The sequence below is a fragment of the Engraulis encrasicolus genome, chromosome 19 (assembly GCF_034702125.1).
Source record: "Engraulis encrasicolus isolate BLACKSEA-1 chromosome 19, IST_EnEncr_1.0, whole genome shotgun sequence".
In the NCBI taxonomy this organism is placed as follows: Eukaryota; Metazoa; Chordata; class Actinopteri; order Clupeiformes; family Engraulidae; genus Engraulis; species Engraulis encrasicolus.
Window position 1 is genome coordinate 27256410 of NC_085875.1, and position 20673 is coordinate 27277082.

General features: G+C 45.6%; 1 protein-coding gene across 3 annotated transcripts in view; it reads left to right on the plus strand.

Annotated features, from left to right (window-relative positions):
• The first annotated feature begins 379 nt into the window (after window positions 1-379).
• larp1b (La ribonucleoprotein 1B) overlaps window positions 380-20673 on the plus strand; it is a 56503-nt gene continuing 36209 nt past the window's right edge. Inside the window, exons 1-7 of one of the 3 annotated variants that reach the window (XM_063183975.1) lie at window positions 380-623; window positions 876-1282; window positions 7914-7978; window positions 14276-14335; window positions 16621-16846; window positions 17333-17461; window positions 19858-20026. In XM_063183975.1, coding sequence (XP_063040045.1) covers window positions 907-1282; window positions 7914-7978; window positions 14276-14335; window positions 16621-16846; window positions 17333-17461; window positions 19858-20026 — 1025 coding nt within the window. In that variant the 5' untranslated portion in view covers window positions 380-623; window positions 876-906. Of the gene's footprint in view, window positions 1283-7913; window positions 7979-14275; window positions 14336-16620; window positions 16847-17332; window positions 17462-19857; window positions 20027-20673 lie in introns of all 3 variants that reach the window. The other 2 variants (XM_063183976.1, XM_063183977.1) reach the window with 2 other exon arrangements.

Below are 20673 nucleotides of genomic sequence, written 5' to 3' on the forward strand. Positions count from 1 at the left end.
CTGCATCAAAAGTTACTTCTGTTTAGTGTAGTCAGTGGATGGAACTCTTGTTTTGATTTGTGACAATATTTGCAGTGATGGATTATCAACGACAGAGGGCGCCAAACCCTCTGATTTAAAAAATATGTTGGGTTTAGCAAACAGCCAGGGTAGCCTACTCAACATGTTCCTGTGAAGTATAAAAAACAAATACATTCTACATCATGCTCAGTCCTGCAGAGGGTAATGGATAGGTGGATAATAAGATGGAAAATTGATCATGTTCATGAATGAACTGCTCTCAAACTCACTTCAACTTTTGCATCATTGCATTGTGCCATTTGATGGTGGTTTGCGGCAAGCCAGAGGTATGTCACAAAAACAGGCATGTCACAATCGGCTGGTTGACCTGGTAACTGCTGTCAGACATCGGTTGCAACTTGCGAGCCATTACACGACGTTGGAGTTGGAGTCGCACAGACGGCCTCACTTCAGCAGTGCCACAGCGTGGATAGGCCACGTCAGATTCACTGTTCTGAGGCAACCACATGGCATCCATCCTGCCTGCCATACCACTAGAGGCCTGTAGGGGCAGCAAGGAATCTTTTGGCCGTGCGATAACTCGTGGCCATTAAAAGTGATAGGTACTCTAGGGACGCTGCTAAGTAGCTAACTTGCAGATCAGTCTATTCGAAAAGTTTGTAAAGAGGGCAAAGTTTTTAGTTGCACGTCGTTTTTAGTCCAACTAGTCATGGCGATGGCTTCTTTACAGAACTGTATATGTTGACGCTGTTGGCAAGTGTGCTACAAGTTCAGCTTGTTTACAGTTTGGTTCCCCTCAACTCTTCGCGTAACCTTTCAGAATAACAAAACGTTTTTTCACTTGTGCGGTCTAGAAAAATCCTGAAAAGGATTTTTCGTTGTAGGATGTCTACAGAAGTTGTTGTCGGTGAGGCAAACGTGACAGGGAGTTGCTTAGGTGGAGAGAACCAAAACAACTCGGACGTCGACCGACCCCAGGAATCTGATCGAGCCAACCACGAGGAGGGGCAGAGAGATCTCAAAGTCGATTCAAAACACCAAAAACAGGGGACCATGGAAACCCTAACCCCTGACGAAGAAATAAACAAGGGTAATGTGAACAACAAAGAAAATGACCAAAATACCACGAGCAATAATGCCGATACAAGCGAAAAGGCAAAGAAAAAAGTTATCGAGGCACCTCCACCGAAGGTAAACCCATGGACGAAGAAGAACGCTTGTCCCTCCAACAACCCAACCACCAGCAACAGCCAGGAGTCAGGTTTGTTTGTTTGCTATAAGTTTATGACAATCTCATGCGGGACAGCACCTCGCTGACACTTGAGCATATGGCCGTGGACATCTTTGGAAAGTTTCTGACAACTTCGTCAGGCTAAACATAGCGCGTTACCATTGCTAACTTATACTTAGCTAGCTGATTTGCTCAGAAGTTGGGTAGCTGGCAAGCAGAATGTAGCTAATATCGCATTGCTAACAACATGTGTTCACACTTGTGTCAAGCCAGCGATCGATTTGATGCTTTTATTTGGCTATATTGCACCCCGTAAATGTGATGTCACCATGTCCATATTGGTGCAACGACTTCGAGTTCCTTTCAGTGTTTGTTACATTGAAAAGTTGTGGATGATTAATTGTCCTGTCAGTGGCAACTCGAGTGAAATTTTCTGTTATTCATACATGGACATGTAAAGGACAAATCAGAGTGAAGAGGTGTGGCCTATTAGCTTGCTAGTGAACGTAAGACAACTAGCAATGTAAATGTTACACAGCTGTCAATTTGTGCATCTGTTTGTAATCGATTTGTGTGCGATTCTGTTTTTCATGACAATGCAGAATGGTGGGTTGATGGCAAGTCATTTTGAATTGCAGTTTTGTCGCTCGTTTGCTTCAGTGAAACTCAACATAACCTGAAAACACACCACGCTTACCCTTAGTATTAGCCAGTGAAATATTTCAATGTTTGGTGAAGACTGTGTGCTTGTGATGCCACCGTTAAAGTAGCTGCTTTGCTTTCACTTGAGTTGCCCAAGTCATGCCAGTAACTATACATTTTGTCTTTCTACCTGTAAGAAAACTGTGTGTAGTGTTACATCCACATGCTACATGTTTTAGCCACTTCCTATTAATAAAACAGAGTCCTGTGCCAATCGATTTCAGCCCTGCGACTTTTCATGCACTTGTCCTGTGCATGCATAGCCAATGGTTTTTGTTGGTATAAGGCGAGTTGATGTGGCACGGCAGATCCGATTGAGAACTTATTCGGGGGCAAATTTGCTGATGGAGACAGATCCGGTAGTCCCCATCCCCCTCGGTATCTGATCAAATTGCACTCGAGCACGTGGAGTGCTGACAACTGCAACTTTACGTGCCGTGAGTTGTCGGGCGGACCAGAGTGAACTACACTCGCAGTACGAGGCAGGCCGCGGGACTGAAAACATACATTTCCCTTTAAAAATGTAGACTACAACGGCAGTGCCCCATCCGAACACGTTGAACATCAGAGTGCGAAGTCAAAGCTTTTACTTTTAGCTGTTCCTCGCCCATCCCCGGAGCAGTGTGGATTTGTCAACAACAACAACAAAAATAAACTTGTTCATCAAAGATGTGAACTGGTGGATGTAATTTCGTTCACCACTCAGACTGAAGTAGTGGATTGTTTGTGTGTTGTGGATTGTAACTGCAGTGCTGTCTTGCTAGTGGCTCAACGTAGAAGTGCAGGTAGTGTAGCCATCATGAGCTCATGTGTCAGTGAAACGAAACTGCAATCATGATACTCAATTTCATTTTTTTTTCACCCATTTCAAGTTCAGGCTTGCCCTTACTACCGTTGCTCCCTTGATCTGCCAGTCTCATGTCTTTGCAAATGACGCTGAGCTGCAAGAAACCTAGATAGTCTGTAAAACCTTGTGTCCTCATGCATTTCATCTCTGCATCATTATAAATAATGTGAATAAATGTCCAGGAGCCTGTTAGGCGAGGGAGGTTTAAAGGTATCATGTCAGGTCATAATTAGATTAGCCAGTCTAATTTAAAAAGGGCCAGGGCTACACTTCAAACTGTCACAGGGTGCGCTGGCTGCCTCAAATAGGAAAGGGCTGACTGAATGGCAAGGCTTCAGAGCCACTGCAAATGAAAAACAATGTTTCGCTATAAACACTTTCCCCCCCTCTCAATTTACACCGATTACTTCACGTGAAAAACGAGTCATACTTTTCAAATGTCCTAGCTTCTACTTTCTAATTTACAAGGAATTTGTTTTGGATTTGTGTGTATCAAGGCATAGCTAAGTGTGTTGTTGTCTGTGCTGGTTTATTTTTACACCTCTTGGAAACATGCTGGTCTTACTGTAGCAAATGGTGCTATGTCCAAGAATTCCAAGGTTTGATGGTGTGCGTTGGAGTGGTGTGTTGGCTGGCTTGTAAGTTACACACACAGACAACAACAATGATTATGAAGATGATGATGAGTAAATAGACTTGGCACCTGTCGTGCTGTCAGGCCAGTCAAAGGTTACTGTGCCAACCACACAAGTGTGTATGGGTGCGTGCTTGTGCTTGCGCTTGTGTTTGTGTTTGTGTGGGTGGGTGTTTGCTTGTGCTTTGGCACACTGGTGGTTGTAATGGTGACTCTGAAAATCAGAGTTTTTACTAGCACATTCTCCTTTATTTTACTAGTTGCATTGAGGCTGTTGCCTCTTTTCCAAATGGGCCCTACATGTATGTGGGTCAGAGTAGCATAGGCTAATTGAAACTTTTTTGGCCTTTTTTTTTTTTACTTTGAGATTGTGTTTCCCCCCCAAAATGTGTTTTATGCGTTTTGAGATCGCCTGGTCCTGAAATTTCCACCACTATTAAAATTAAATTAATTTAGAAGTCTTAGGTAGTGGTTAGGTTCTATTACCACGCAGGTACCCTACAGAGCTGTGAACTTGAGGGGCCACAGCCTGCCTTCCTGTAGCTGTGGCACTGTAAGGCATGCGTGTGTGTGCGCGCATGTGCGTGTGTGTGTGTGCGTAAGAGAGCGAGAGTGTATGTGCATTGTGCACGCGCATCTGAGAGCCAGGTCACACCCCGGGCTGTTTTCCAGCACCCAGGGCCTTATCGAGGCAGCCATCCCTGATGATAAAGGACCCCTGACACTCCCAGGGTTGGGCGCCCTGCTCTGTGCCTGTAAAAAAGAATCCTGCTGTGTGTGTGTGTACTACTTTCTCTCTTTTTTTGGTCGTTTTGACTTGTCTTATTCTCTCCCTCTCTTTCTTGCTCCAAATTTTTGGCGTCTGTCTCAGACTGGTTTCGTAGGTGGAGTTTGTTCATATCGCTGTTAGGCAAGAAATTGGTGATTTATTAAGGCACAATTTGAGAGGGGATATTGTGAGAAATCTGCACTTACAGAAAGTGTTACGGGAACAAAACTCCCAACTCAGGATGGCAGCAAACATTGTGTTGACTGCTTTCTTATTGGATTGACAACGCACAGACAAAGGTTCACTACCTGCGCAAAGCTGGCCCCCCCTCAGACCCAAAATGCTGAAATAACACTGCAGATTGTATGTGCTATGTTTGTGCTGGATAGTGCTGTAAACATTTTCGTTTGTGCTATTAAGGCTTTTGAGTAATTTTAAATATACAAATACTCATACTTTTAATACATTTTTCTGACCTGTGACGTCATGCAGCCCCCCCTCCACGTCCACATTTCTCCAAAGTAGTCTCAATCGAAGGCAATTATTTATGCTCATTTGTGCTCTGCAAATTAACGCTTCAATCACTTGTTTTGTAAAGTTACAGCAGTTTTATTTTATTATTATGCTATTATTTTATTTAGAGCACAAACAAAAAAATTTTACAGCACTATGCGGCCCAAACATAGCACATTCTGCAGTGTTATTTCAGCATTTTGGGTCTGAGGGGGGGCCAGCTTCACGCAGGTAGAGCTTCACTCTCTTCCACATTCAAAGGTCTTTAACATTGAAAGCCATTAGTTCCCATTAGAGGCCTAAGTGTGCTCTTGCTGTTTTGTTACCTAGTTAAACTGTCATTCTGTGTCCATGGGTCCTGGGACATTGCCGCAGAGAGATGGAGAGCGAGTTGATTCTGCATGTCATGCATTGTGTTACCGTGGCCAATATGCCCTGGCAACCCATTGTTAATGAACAACGGCCCACATACCATAGGGACCTGACATTGTGAAGAGACCGAGAGGGAGAGAGAGAGAGAGAGAGAGCGAGAGGATCAGAGAGCGAGAAAGAAAGAGAGGGCGATGTACACATACAGAGAGGGGGAGAGAGAGGATCAGAGCGGGAGAAAGAGAGATGGAAAGAAAGAGAAATAGACAGATAAAAATTCAGAAAGAGAAAGAGATTGAGAGAGAGAAAGATGGACAGAGGGCGAGAAGTGGACGAATACAGGGGGTTGGGGGTGATAAACAAACGGATAGAGAGGGAAAGAGATGTGTTCAGAGATATGGAGGTGAAGAAAGTGAGGGAGGGAGTGAGAGAGAAGGGGAGAAGGAGGTAAACAGATGGGCAAAGAGGGAAAGGTACAGAGAGTGGGAGATGTATGAAGGGAGAGTGAGAAAGTTGGCAGGCTATGAAGAGGTAATGTAATGTACTGTACTGTAACTTACAAAAGGGTCAAAGACGTCCAAAAAGGAATTGTCATTCAGTGTAACAGATACCTTCTGCTGACTGTAACTGTAAAAAACATGACTCTTTTTTTATTTATTTTTTCCCCCAGTGAATTCATGAAAGCCTCGGCTGTCATCCATTCACTTGAAACAATTTAAAAATCTTGTTTTTTTACAGTTGCAGTCAGCAGATTCCGTTTTGGACGTCTTTGACCCAAAAGCAAAGCGCAGTAACTACATATTTTGTCAAAATTGAGTTTCGACTGTAAGTGGCCTTCATAACACCTTGTTCCATTTTAGAGATATTGCTATGTCACATTTGCAAACTTATATATCAGACTAATATCAAAGCTTTGAAGGCCTTTTACCTCAGTTTCAATGTTGGGCGTAGTTACTGCCCTTTGCCTTGGTAGGGCAGTAGAACTGCACTGCCTCTGGCTGTGGCCGCCTACAGTGCAATGTGGCTGGAGGGCCGCTGGTGACTGGGGGGGTAAACACCCGGAGCGGAGGATGTTTGCTTCTGTGCGGTGCGGTTAATGTTTGACACGTGTGGATGGTCGACCTTGTTCAACAGGTGCTTTGCTCTCTCCTGTGGCGTGGTAATGCAGGGCTGCTGAGGGCTGTCACACACACACACACACAGCTGAATCAGCGTGTTTTATCATTACTACACATGTTGTTAACTTGTAAGCTTATGCCTTCACTTTATGTGGAGAGAGAAAGCACAATTCACTCATTTCAATGAGCAGCCTTTTTTCAGTCGGTATACATAGTATACTGTAAGTTACTCTGTGAGGTCGCCCAACATCTTTTGCACCTCTTGATGATCCTGGGTCATTTCACTTGAAACCAGACACGTTGGAGTGTCAAGGATTTCAATTGAACTTGGTGTGCCTTTTTAGAGGCAAGTTAGAACTCTATTTGTATACAGCTGCATTTTCGTGAATCTGGCACTGACATTAACGGAGAAACCGACTGAGAAAGCCTTAATTCAGAGGGTAGGGTACATTCATCCTTGAGTACCGGTATGTCTGTCAATTGAAGTCGCACAGTGTTGGTTTTGATGTTGTTTGAAAGCTCTTTTCTGGCTCTGTGAGGTTACCCAATATTTGTTGAACACCCTGATGGCACTAATTGTTTTTTTGTTTTGTTTTTTTGTAGAGATGCACCGATACCGATACTGGTATCGGTATCGGCTCCCGATACTGCTCATTATACTCGTACTCGTCAAGCACTTGCCGATACCAGCTATGAGTACTACTATTACTCAAAACAATGCAAAATCTTGTCATGTTCTGTGGACTTGAAATCAGCATGGAAAAAAGTGCCACCTCATACATTTACTAACATTTAAATCTACATGGAAATGGACAATAAAAATATCACAGGTGGAAAAAGAACAAGGCCATGCATTTATTATCATTGTATATTGTTGGTAAAAGGTATCTGTATCGGTACTCTGTATCGGCAAGTACACACATTAATGTACTCGTACTTGTATCGGTTTTCAAAAAAGTGGTATCGGTGCATCCCTTGTTTTTTGTTTTTGTTTTGTTTGTTTGTTTTCTTTCCAGAGAAATGCAGAATACAGAATGAAGCTCAAAACTGTTGCTTCACACAACCACCAGGGAACATTTTCAATTGATTGAATGACTATTTCAGACACTTGACCAGTTTCACACTTACATTTCAAGTGTCCAAAACCTTCCTTTTGAATGTTGTATCTTGCACAACCCACTTCTATGGAGGTGACTTTGTGTGTGGGAGCAGTTCCACAGGTGCTGCGGCAATATCTAACAAAGGTGATGCATAGTGGTAGAATCAGGGTTCTTGTGAGTCATTGTCTTCACCCAGCCCTAATCTGAATCCAATCCAATCAAAATAATTATGAAATGTAGTGGTTTTGTAGCCACATGCACGTGTGTGGTCTCAATTGGCCGGTACACAGTATCAGGTGTCGCGTGTACATTGGTTGTAGTCTGCAGTGTGAGGGTGCTGGAGTTTGGTGTGTGTGTGTGTGTGTGTGTGTGTGTGTGTGTGTGTGTGTGTGTGTGTGTGTGTGTGTGTGTGTGTGTGTGTGTGTGTGTGTGTGTGTGTGTGTGTGTGTGTGTGTGTGTGTGTGTGTGTGTGTGTGCGCGCACATGTGTGTGCGTTCGGGCGTGTGTGTACGCGTGTGCATGTGTTGTGTGTATGTGTGTGTGTGTTCTAGGTCTGAGCAAACACACATGGTCACCTTCTCAGTCAGTTTTATCTGTGTGTGTCCACAGAGCCGCAGAGTCCTGCCCGTGTGGTGCGTGCCGCCGCCAAGCCTCGCTCAAGGAAGTCCAGCAAGGTAACTGGGGAGAGGGGCGGGATGTGTGTGTGTGTGTGTGTGTGTGTGTGTGTTTGTGGGTTTGTGCATGTGTGGGTTGCAGGTTGTGTGTGTGTGTGTGGATGGGCGTGTTGCCTATGGGTATTTGTGGGTGTTTGTGTGTTTTTGCATGTCTGTGTGTGCTTGTCTGTGCATGCATACAGTCAGGGTCGGCCCGAGGCAATTGCGAACTATGCGATGGCTTAGGGCCCCCACGCCACCCGGGCCCCCCTATGAGCAGCAAAGTTCTACATGAATTCTACACCTTTTTCCCTAATCATATGTCATGTACCTCTCATGTACCACTTACACAATGGAAACTGAATCCATTATATATTGGGGGACACCTCAATGATGGTGGGTACAACGTCATTTTTCATGGACCACTTTTAATGGAGCCCTGAGGAAGGTCAGTAGACCGAAAGCTTGGCCTATTAAAAAGAACACAAAGGGGATTTAAGTGTGCAGACATTTTTCTTTCAATTTTACACAGTTTTTGTTTATGTTTGGCACCTTTTAATCGAGAGTGCGGTGTGATCCGGCTTTACACATCATGGACCACTTTTAATTGCAAGACCCTGTATAAAAAGAAGACAATCCGCACACTTCAGGTCTATTTTTGTGCAAAGAAGCTTTACTTGACTTGCAAGCTTTCAGTCCGAATCCTGCACCTTCTAAACAGATGAGCGGTGGCCTATCACAAATTAAATTGTAAAACCCTACAATAAATGCAGAATATAAAGAAGAGTAATAGTTTTGAACTAAGATATTCCTTTGTGATGAATGGCTTTCTGTTTGAGACTTTCCAATAAGTGCAGTGCATGGTGGCTATTGGGTACACGCTCTACAGACAGCCTACCTAATATGTCCTTAGCTCTTACCCCTCACTCCAGCAAGTAAATGAAGCTGATGAAGCATCTGATGCAGAGTGGGTGGTGGTATGGGGGGGCTCCGGATGAAATTTTGTTTAGGGCCCCTTGAAGGCTTGGGCCGGCCCTGTATACAGTACGTGTATGTGAGCTGTATGTGTGAGTGCCTGTTTTGTGGCTTTCTGAACATTTCTGTGTGTAAGATGGGGGTGTTTTAAAAGAGATTCCCCTGTTGGCCAGCAGCAACTGGAATACCAGTGATCGGGGAGTATTCCGATAACATGGTTAACTGAGACCATACCTACACCATACTACTGTACTTTATGAAAAACGGGGTTGTTTTTAAGGTGTTTTCCATATTGTATTGGTCAACAACTGGAATACCAGTACATGGTGCCACTGTACTGTACTGCCATTTAGCATGGTGTTGTTTTTAAAGGTGCACTGTGTAGGATGGTGGCCAGTGTAGGTATTGCAACTATGTGCTCATTGACACTTTGCTGCCTATTGCCAAATTGGATCTTTTCGTGAATATTTACTAAATAATGAACTAATATTTACCAATATGACCAAAGTACAGTAAGATTTGCAGCTACAAATGTGAAATTGAGAAAAGGCTGACAATGGAGAAGCGTACCCTTCTCGTATATGAAAAGTGCAATTTTCCCAGTCATAATGAATACTTAGAATTGCATGGTGTTGGTAAGTATTCATGAAAAAGGTAACATTTGTGAATGGGCTGCATGAATCCTGGAAGTAATCTACTGAAAATATTACACAGTGCACCTTTTTAAAGCATTTCCCCTATTGGTGAGCAAGTGCAACACTAATACGCGGTGCCACCACATTATACTGTGTAGCATGGTGGTGTTTTTATAGTGTTCCCTGCTGGGCAGTAAGTGGCATCCCACTAGAACACTGTACATCAGGGGTGTCAAACTCATTTTGGTCCGGGGGCCGCATACAACCCATGTGGACCTCAAGCGCATCATCATCGCAAAAAAAAGAAAAAGAAACGTAAAGCAGAGGATTAGTGTTCAGTACTATCACGTTTTAAGTGTGTTGAATATGTAGAAAGCAATGCAATACTGATAATCCTATGCAAAATGTCCTTGACTTCATTCATTCATTGGCAACCGTCAATTAATTAAATATGGGACAGTTCACTTTGACAAGGTGTCTGGTGGTCTTCCCCCAGAAAATTTTATATTTCTTATATGTAATTTCCTGCATTTTCACGCATTCTAACATCCTGTTTCCAGTTTGAGCTTAATAGGAATCAATACAAATCCAATTATATTTATTATTTAATTACAACCAATACCAATACAATACGAATAAGAAGTATTAACATTTTATCTCTATATATGAGGTCTATAATATATGAGCTTTATCAAATGCCTGTTACAGTACAAATTCACTATTTATAATAGAAGTGTGATGTGCACTTTACTACATATATACAGTGTAACAGAGGGACCATTGGGTTAATGTCATGCAGGTCTCGATTTTGCCCCGAGGGCCGTAATTGCGCATTTCGGTTATTTCAGTAAAAAAAAAAAAAACGGATGCGGCCCGCGGGCCGTATGTTTGACACCCCTGCTGTACATGGTCCACTGTTAGTCAGCAAGTTTAATACCAGCATACCATGCCACTGTACTGTACTGTACTGTACTGTACTAGGTAAGATGGTGTTGAATCCCCCATTGGCCAGCAAGGTGAACAACTGTACACTATGCAGTACTGCATGCAGCATGGTGGGGTTTTTCCGGAGTGTTTTTGCTGTGGGTGCGTCAGTAAGTGGAATACCAGTACACGGTGCCGCTGTGCACCATCTCCCTGCAACCCTTAGGGGTCAGGGTTAAAAACAGCCAATCACGACGGGCCTCCTCAGTGTGAGACTTGGTGTGTGTGCGTGTGTGCGTGCGAGCGCAAACGCTCGTGAAAGTTTGTATGATTGTGTGTTTGTTTGCTGCATGTGTGTGTGTCTGTGTGTGCGCTCATGCTCGTCCACGCGTGTGTATTTGTCTGTGCTGGCTTGGGCGTTTGCCTGTGTTTACGTGGGTGTTTGCTTTTTGATATCTTAACATTTTACCCAAAAAACAATCTACAAAACTACAACTACAGCACCTGTTACCTGGCACATGATTCTTCTTGCTGTTGAGAGCGGTACACAGCAGTGACAAGAGTTTGACCACTTTTTTTCCCAACTTTTTTTAATCGGCTGCTTTTCGAATGTTATAGGTTGCTTAGATTGTTATAGACGTTTTGTCTCTTTGTCTTTACTCTTGCGCGCGCGCTCTCTCTCTCTGTTGCTCTCTCCCTCGCTCTTGCGTTCTCTCTCCCTCTGTCTTTTTTTACTCTTGCACGCGTGCTCTCTCTCTCTCACTCTCTCGTTCTCCCTTGGCCTCACTCTCCCTCTCCCTTTTACTCACTCTCTCTTTCTCTCTCTCTCTCTCTCTCTATTCCTTAAGCTAGATTTATGCTTCGAACGCATAGAATCTGCGTCCGACCGTTTTCTGTCTATGCGAGTCCACGTCCCCTCTCAGAGGCTCTGCGCCCGTCGTCGAGCGCCTCGAAAAAATTCTAACTATCCGTCGGACGGACGCGGAGTATGCAGACAAAAAGGCGCTATGATTGGTCGTCTCGCTACTTCCTTGTTCTGTTCTTGTGGCAGCGCAATGCCAGTAGTTTGCGAGAGCAGTGCTGTATTCTGTTAAAAACTTTATTAATGCCTTGTGTGTAAATGTGTGTAAATACACGAAGCTACAAGCTAAGTAACAAACAATGCATCAGTTGAACACTCGTGGCACAATGCCTGCGGTTTTACTACCGTTCCTCCACCGAATGTAAACACACATCGGCAGAATCAACTGTCTTTACATGCTTGCATTTTCTGCTCGTGAAAACAGACTGGGTATGTCAAATAATGATACCAGTGCATTGTCTTTGCAATTTGTGTGAAAATACCTAGCTAACCAGGATAGAAAGCAACATTGCTTAATAATGACCGCAGTGCTTTCAATGTAGTGAAAGTAGCCTAATCGCGCAATTTCAAATGTGGCTCGCGACGAGACCTCGGACCTCAGAACTCGCAGATGCATGAATACAGTGTTGGTTCGTGGCCACTCCCACGCGAGTTTTGACGAGCGCAGTTGCAGAAGTCTAATCTGACCTTTACTCGGTCTTGGTCGCGCTCTCCCTCGACCTCCCTCTACCTCTCCCTCTCTTGCTTTCCTCTCTTCCTCCTTTTCCAAGACTCAGCCTCTCTCCTTCCTCCCTGTATCTCTCTGTCTTGGTTGGGCCTGGCTAGTGTTTCCATGTGCTAGTGTCATGGCGAAGGTTGAGATATGTGGCGGCTGACATTCACACACATATGTCAGAGGTGCCCCTCGGCCGTCTTCTTAAAAAGCCCCTCTCCCTCTCGTGGCGTCTTCTGCCGACTGCAATACTGTATGCACTGTGTTGAAGGATAGGATTACACACACACACACGCGCACACACACACGCACACACACGCGCACACACACACGCACACACACACACGCCATACATTTACACCATACGTGACACACATACAACACACAGTACACATAGTTGCGACGTATTACACGCGAAGTACGCACGCGCACACACACACACACACGCACACATGCACGCACACCACGCTCCTCCAACACACATACACACACTCTTACTTACCTACTTGCGCAGGCAGTAGGGTACGAGCGTCACACATTGCCCTGTGAAAAGTATGTCAGCGTTACTCGCCACGCCACCCCTGCTCCACATTGGACTGGGCAGGAATCCGATCTGGCACAAGGAATGCTGGGAATCTCTCTGCTCAGGCGCATGGACGCTTCTTTAAACCACATCGAGAGATCGGACATCACACACACACACACACACACACGCACACACAGATGTGTAACACCCATTAGACTTGAGACACACACACACACACACACACACACACACACACACACACACACACACACACAAAACACCCATCACACTTGAGACAGACACACGCACACACATACACAGAGATGTTGGGCAGCTGAGTGGAAACTGCAAGTGGTAATAAAGAATGAATATTGATCTAAACCGCATCGAAAACACCCAGATTGGAATTATGCAGGAATACATATCCAGGCAGCTGTGTAAAAACAGTGAATGGTTTCATATTGAATCTAAAGAAGGAACAGTGTTGGAAAATAAAACACGAGTATATATAAATTTATAGTGAAAACCCTCAAATCGGACTTGAGAGTGACACTGTCTGTGTAAAACTGCAAGTGGTCATATAGAATTGAAAGAATGGATATTGATATAAACTTAAAGTGAAGCTTATGTGCAGTGGTGCCGCAACTGTATCTGAAACAAGCAAAGAAACACATGTAAACCCACATAAATGCCTTGTACACATACTAAAATTATACATACTTTCTCTCACACAAACATGCTCGCACCACTCATACTGTATAGCTCTCTCTCTCTCAATGTCTGTGTATTCGCCGGTCTCTCTCTCTCTCTCTCTCTCTCTCTCTCTCTCTCTCTCTCTCTCTCTCTCTCTCTCTCTCTCTCTCTCTCTCTCTACACACACACTCCACTCCTCTCACACGGCCTTGCTCTCTCTCGCTCGCTCCATCTCTCTCCATCTCTCTCTCGCGCGCTCGCTCACTCGCTCTTTCATGTTTTTCTCACACTCTCACCTGTCTTTAAAGATTTTGCAACGCTTGGATTTTTAGCCTTGGGGAAAACTTCTAAGCACCCCATGTGCTTGCTGCACGCTGTTGGAAGTGTGTGTGTCTGTGTGTGTTTCAAACTGACAGGATTTTGTGCATGCCAGCAGTACTAAGCCATCCAGGGGGTCGTTTCTCGACAGTGCCTTTGCTAACGACTTTAGCCATTTTGTTCGTTCTTAAGACCAACGTTGTAACCAAGGTCTTGAGTTGGTCTTAAGTTGTTCTTAAGTTGTTCTTAAGTTGGTCTTGCGTCTAAAGACCAACTGAAGACCAACTTAAGACCAACTCAAGAGCAACTTACGACCAACTCAAGACCGACTTAAGACGGTTAGCAACGACAAGAATCGAGAAACGGAGTCCAGATCAACATGGCGGAGCAGATTAAGAGTGAGAGACTGATTGCTGCTGAGAAGTTCACAAATGATGTGTCTGTCTGTCTTTCTCTCTGCCTCTCTCTCTATCTCTTTCTTTCTTTCTTTCTTTCTTTCTTTCTTTCTTTCTTTCTTTCTTTCTTTCTCTCTCTCTCTCTCTCTCTCTCTCTCTCTCTCTCTCTCTCTCTCTCTCTCTCTCTCTCTCTCTCTCTCTCTCTGTCTCTCTGTCTCTCTCTGTCTCTCTCGAGACCTGCAACTCATCTTTTCCATTTTGTTTGTGTTTCTTTGCAGTCAAGTGACTTCAGTGACATCACAAACTGGCCCACCCCAGGAGAGCTGGCCAACAAAGAGGTGAAGCTTACTGTTATTTTACACTCTCACCCACCCACCCACTCTAGAAGAAAAGGACACACACACACACACACACACACACACACACACACACACACACACACACACACACACACACACACACACACACACACAGAGTCAGTGAATCTGCCTTTTCTTTACCCCCAACCTCACTTAAAAAAAAGAAAGAAATTCTTTTCAAACTCAGATACCCAGAAGGTGACAAAAATAGGCAAATCTGGCACTACTCAACCTAGACCACTACCAGAAAAGAACATGGACACACGCACCCTGCACACAGAGACACACACACACACAAGCACAAACACAGACACACATAAAGTAGGTGACAATGCGACAAGGCGGTTTGTGCATTAGCGGGTGTTTGGCGCAGTTGACGCCCTAACTGCCCTCTGAGCCGCATCTGTCCCCATGCCCCCTGCATTCAGATTACCAGGAGGATTTGCCGCGGCTCTTCACAATTAAGAGATACCTGGGTGGTCGTGGGGCGCATAGCGTAGCAGCGGAACAGGGGCACAGCAACAGCTGATATAAGCCCTCCTTTAAAATGTAATTCCCGTCAATACCAGGGGTGACCACAAGATGGCCCCGGGCGGTGGGGTGAGGGGGTGATTTCTGTACTGTGTACAGTGTAGACCAGTTAAGTGTAAACACTCGCTGATAACGAGCTTTATTAAAGTGACTCACAAACAAATGCTCTGTGATTTAAGAGGGCATTCCTTCCTTCCTTGCCAGACTGGATTACTGTGTTAATGGCCTGTGTTGACTCAGTTCCCAAAGTCAGTTCAGGTCAAGAGTGCGATTACAACTAGGTTGCAGTTGCTACGTTTACCTGAGACATTTAATTCGGAATTAACTGACTTAAATTCTGAATAAAGCTTAATTCCGCTTTGAAAACGTCATGTAAACGCCTCTTAATTCGCAATTAAAGGAAAGATCAAAGTAAACTCTATGGAACTATTTTTAATTCTGAATTATTAACAATATAAACGTTGTAAATGTGTCAAGAGGAACAGCCTGATTTCAAGCCTGTCATAATGAAAGGCTCATTAATGCGGTGCACATGTGTGAAACGAAAACTATTAAGTCGTGATGAGAGTTGTCCCCCTTTCTTGTTGAACTGTATGAAGTCTTGAAAGGATTTGTCACTTGGTTCCAAACACTTGACCAACTAGGTTTGCAGTTTAGGGAATTGGGAGCCCATCTGGAATGAATGTGTGCGTTTCATTCATGGGTCATTAAACTCAATCCCTTTGATACTTTCCACATGTAGCACTGATGTGTGGACACACACACACACACACACACACACACACACACACACACACAGACACACAGACACACAGACACACAGACACACACAGACACACAGATAAGCACCTTGCTAGCAGTCAGGAGAGGTGCAGTTCATGCATGTGTAGGTTTAGGGTCATTTCACGTTAAATCCGACACTTTTGGGCCTGACCGACATGGATTTCAATTAAACTTAGTGTGCCTTTATAGTGGCCCAGAATTGGCCCCAATGTGAACCGCAAAATAGTCTGCGAACCATGACAACAGCGTGGACGTCAGCAGGTTCATCCGGGTAACACAGTCACGTGCAGAAAAGTTCAGAGCCCAGTATGAACGTGCGTGTTATGCAGCTAAGCACTTTACTTGCCAAACGTATCTGGTGCGTGAGTCGGTGTGGGCACCGTTCTGGACCCTGTTTCTCGAAAGCACCGTTGCTAAGCATTGACACTTTTTTGTAGTAGGTTGCCAATGGGAAATTGCATTGCAACCAAGTAAGTAGCTAACTTAGTTAGCAACAATGTTGTCGAGAAACACACCGTTCTGGTCGGCCTGAAAACAGCATCTGTGTGTACTAAGCCACAGCGGATATTTAGCTCTCAGAGCCATAGGACCATTTTTCCCAATCCGCGTGCCTGTGTGTCTCTGCCCCCCTGTGTGTGTATGGCGTTGACCTCATAAACTCTGTCTGTCTGTCTGTCTGTTTGTTTGTTTCCTAACTACTACCTATCTGTTGTACCTCCTCTGGTATATTGTGCTCGTTCACAACTGCAGAACCTCATAAACTCTCAGAGCTGCAAGGCCTATCTTTCTAACCCGTTAGTGTGTATGTGTGCGTGTGTGTGTGCGTGCGTGTGTGTGTGCGTGCGTGCGTGTGTGCGTGCGTGCGTGCGTGCGTGCGTGCGTGCGTGCGTGCGTGCGTGCGTGCGTGCGTGTGTGTGTGTGTGTGTGTGTGCCTGTCGCCTTCGTCACAGCAGCAGAACGTCATCAACTCTCAGGGCCGCAAGGGACAGACGGGTCCTCGGCGGGAGAAGAGGCGGGGCTCGGACAGGAAGCAGGAGACAGGAAGTGACGGGAGCGACAGCAAGGAGAACCGCGATTCGCAGCAGGAGCCGGCGACAGCTCCGCCCACTGGGGAGAGCACCGAGGAGGGAGAGGGGAGCCAGAACGCTGGCCTGCGTCGCAGACCCAGCGACAAGGGTAACACACACACACACACACACACACACACACACACACACACACACACACACACACACACACATGCACCTACAGGAGAGCCAGCGACAAGTGTACCACATACACACAGACGCACTTACACACACACCTACAGGAGAGCCATCGAAAAGGGTACCACACATGTGCGCACACACACACACACACACACACACACACACACACACACACACACACACACACACACACACACACACACACACACACACACACACAGAAATACACACTTACAGAATGCCTGCTTGTGCAGGAGAACCAGTGACAAGGATACCACATGTATTTAACACATCATATACACAAGCATGACTACAGCACGTACTGCGCTACACACAGGCAAACAAAACTTTAAATATGTCCATCTTGTTGTGTGTGTGTCTGTGTGTGTGTGCGCGTATGCGTGCCTGTGCATCTCTGTCTGTGCCTGTGCATGTGCGCGTGTGTGTCTTTCAGGATCTTGGAGGCGGGAGAATAAGGACGTGAACGATGATGCGTCGAGTGTACGCAGCGATGGTGGGAGTGGCCGGGGAGGACTCAGGGGGAGGGGCAAAGGACGCGGCAGAGGCAGGGGGCGTGGCCGAGGTAATCGCCCTTAACACACAGTCACACTCACCATACACACACACACACATTCATCATTGTAGCGAAGGGGAGTAGAGTTGCCCAGCTGGGCAACTCTACTCCCCTTCGCTACAAATGGTGTCAGAAGTGGGATGGCTACCGTGAGGCCATCGGAAGCGTACCCATTGTGTGTAAGCCGTAATTCCATGTGAGGGACCCCCAGGATTGGTGACCCCGGTGTGAGGGACCCTAGTGATGGGTGAAGCATTGATGATGGGGCACACTGGATGGGAGAAGCATGATGGGCAGTTGCGTGAGGGACACCATGAGTGTGTGAAGCGCACGGGTGCGCTTCCCGAAGGGGAAGGCAGTGTGATGGAGTGACCATCACTAGGGTTGTGGGTGTGTTCTGACTAACATGCCAACGAGCCTGGCTCTTTGGTGTAGCGGTCAGAGCCCCAGTTTACTACCCCAGAAGGTCTGGGTTCGAGTCCCAGCTGGGCAACTCTACTCCCCTTCGCTACAATCATACATACTCATCATCATACACGCACACTCTCAAACCTATTATACACACACACACGCACACACCTGATCCCATGACATGACCGCACCTGGCCGAGGTGTGTCTTTTCACACACACACACACACACACACACACACACACACACACACACACACACACACACACACACACACACACACACACACACACACACACACACACACACCATCATCATAGACGTAATAAAATGTGATGGTCATGCACACATGATGATCCCAAAAATGATACATTCATGTCATTGTAGACTCGCACACCTCATCTCACATGTGATAGGCACAGTTTTTCAATAACGTTTTTTCAATGATGTCTTAAAAAGTATTTTATTCCCGTCTTCTAGTACTGAAGTATTATTTTAGTTTTCTTGCCCCCTCCAGACTGCCACAGTCTCTCTCATGCACACACACACACACACACACTCACACTCACACACACACACACACACACACACACACACACACACACACACACACACACACACACACACACACACACACACACACACACACACACACTCTCTCTCTCATACAACACACACGCACTCTCTCACACAACACACACAGACATGCGCATGTCAGGCTACAATTGTTGTCATGCGTAACATAACGTGACATAAATATCTGGCGCGTGCTATTTTGGGTGCCTATGGAAATGTGTGTCATCTTGTTGTACACAGCACAGAGAGATATTTGTCCCCATACGCACACAGACATGTTGACCTGGGGCCCATACGCACAAAGAAGCTTCAGGGTGGCTTCAAGGGGGTGCCAACCGGCAGATTTCAGAGAAAGTTGAAGCTGTAACTTTAGGTCGCAGAATAATTAACAGGGAACTTGAGTATGTAAAGTTGCGTCAATGTCATAAAAGTATTCCGTGCAACTTACCTTTTTTAACAGGATAGTGAAGGAGAGTTTACAAAAGTGAACGTGACCAGGGCCAGACTCAAAGCGGGGTCCCTGTGGGCATTTATGAATGAACGGGTGTTTAAAAAACTAAAAAAACATAGTGATACTTTAAACAGTATGTTAACAGTAAAGTATGTTACGCCAGTCCATCCTCATAGAAAATGAATGGGGAGAGGGATATGACATTCATCCCCACTCCACAGCTATTTGGCATCGATGGGGAAACAGACACATAGGGCATTGGTCCACAGCTATTTGCCAAATGGTGCTAAGCCAGGCAGACTTAGTGGGCCCAACTGTACATGTGCTCAATTATCCAGTAGCCCACAGGTGCGGACAGACAGGTCAAGCCCTTAGCCTTGGCACAGTTAGCATCCTGGCACACACGGCACCGCAGCGCACACCTGGCAACACAGTCACCGCCGGCTTGCCTTACCAATGACCTGACTGGCTGACGTCAATGACATGGCAGTGGCTTTGTGTCTGGTTGCCCATCCGCTTCTTGCTCCTCCGTTTATCACAAGCTAGAGGCAGAGGCAATGAGATCACTTCCGTTACAATTGATGGAAAGAAATAACAATTTTGGACAATTCAAATGGATGCACTAGTATTGTTGTATAAATTAAATGTATGTGTCACTGCATTACTTTCTGGTAAATCTGTGTTTCATTGTGAATCAGTGATGTCAGTTGTTGTGATATTAAGTGGTGTCAGTTAAGATGTGTGGACCAGTGTTACAATGCCAGATGTGTTACAGTTTTACAGGTGTGTACAATGTTGCTATGATGAATCCTAGTTTTTAACCCCACACCCAGTGTCTTATCCCAGGTCGCTATAGGTAGTTATGACTTCTGGGATTCTAACTCCATCCCTGTGTTCTGTCCCCGCCCCCAGGTTGTTATGTCTGCTCAGGTTCTAACTCCACCCCTGTGTTCTGTCTCCGCCTCCAGGTCGCTATGACTACTCGCACGGCTACCGGGAGTACAACTCGGACGGCTCAAATGCTCAGGCGCCGTCCGACTTCGGCACTAACATGATGTATTACTACGACGACGGCAACCGTGTGCAGATGTACAGCGTGGACGAGAGCCTGCTCAAGGAGTACATCAAGCGCCAGATGTGAGTCCACGTCGACAGGGGCCAAGAGGTCAAAGTTCAGCAGCCATTTGTGGCCCATTTGTAGGTCAACTTTGGGGCGAAACAACCATAGGGAGCTTATGTCACACGCCTCCGTGGGGCCTGAGATCCAATAGACAATGAATGGTAGTCCAGAAAAGGTCTCTCCATTGACTACCACTGTTTTTGGGGTTTCTTGGGCACCATGCAGGCGTATGGCTTTAGGTCCCTATTGGAGGAGAGCCAATGCTCAAGTGCTCAAGCAGTACATCAAACGCCAGATGTGAGTGCAGCACCAGCTCCGCAGGGGGCCAAGAGGTCAAAGTTCATCGGCCATTAGTGGCCCATTATGCTCTACTTTGGGGTGGGACAACCAATGGGCTCGTGAACACCAACAGTCAGCGGGGCGGCAGCGAGAAGATAGCGGTCTTTCCGCCGAGTCTTGAGAGGTAGCCATTCTGAAACGCACAAAAATGAAGAAAAAGGCATTTTATGACAATGCAAGATTTTGTAAAGTGGGGCAAAAATGTAAGTTTGCCGGAGCAGATCAGATATGGAAAAGCAATTTGCCGATTTTGAGTGAAGTGCCGAGAGACAGAAATTAATGTGACATTGTTCCATTTCCATTATTCCCGCCAGTGAATTTCATA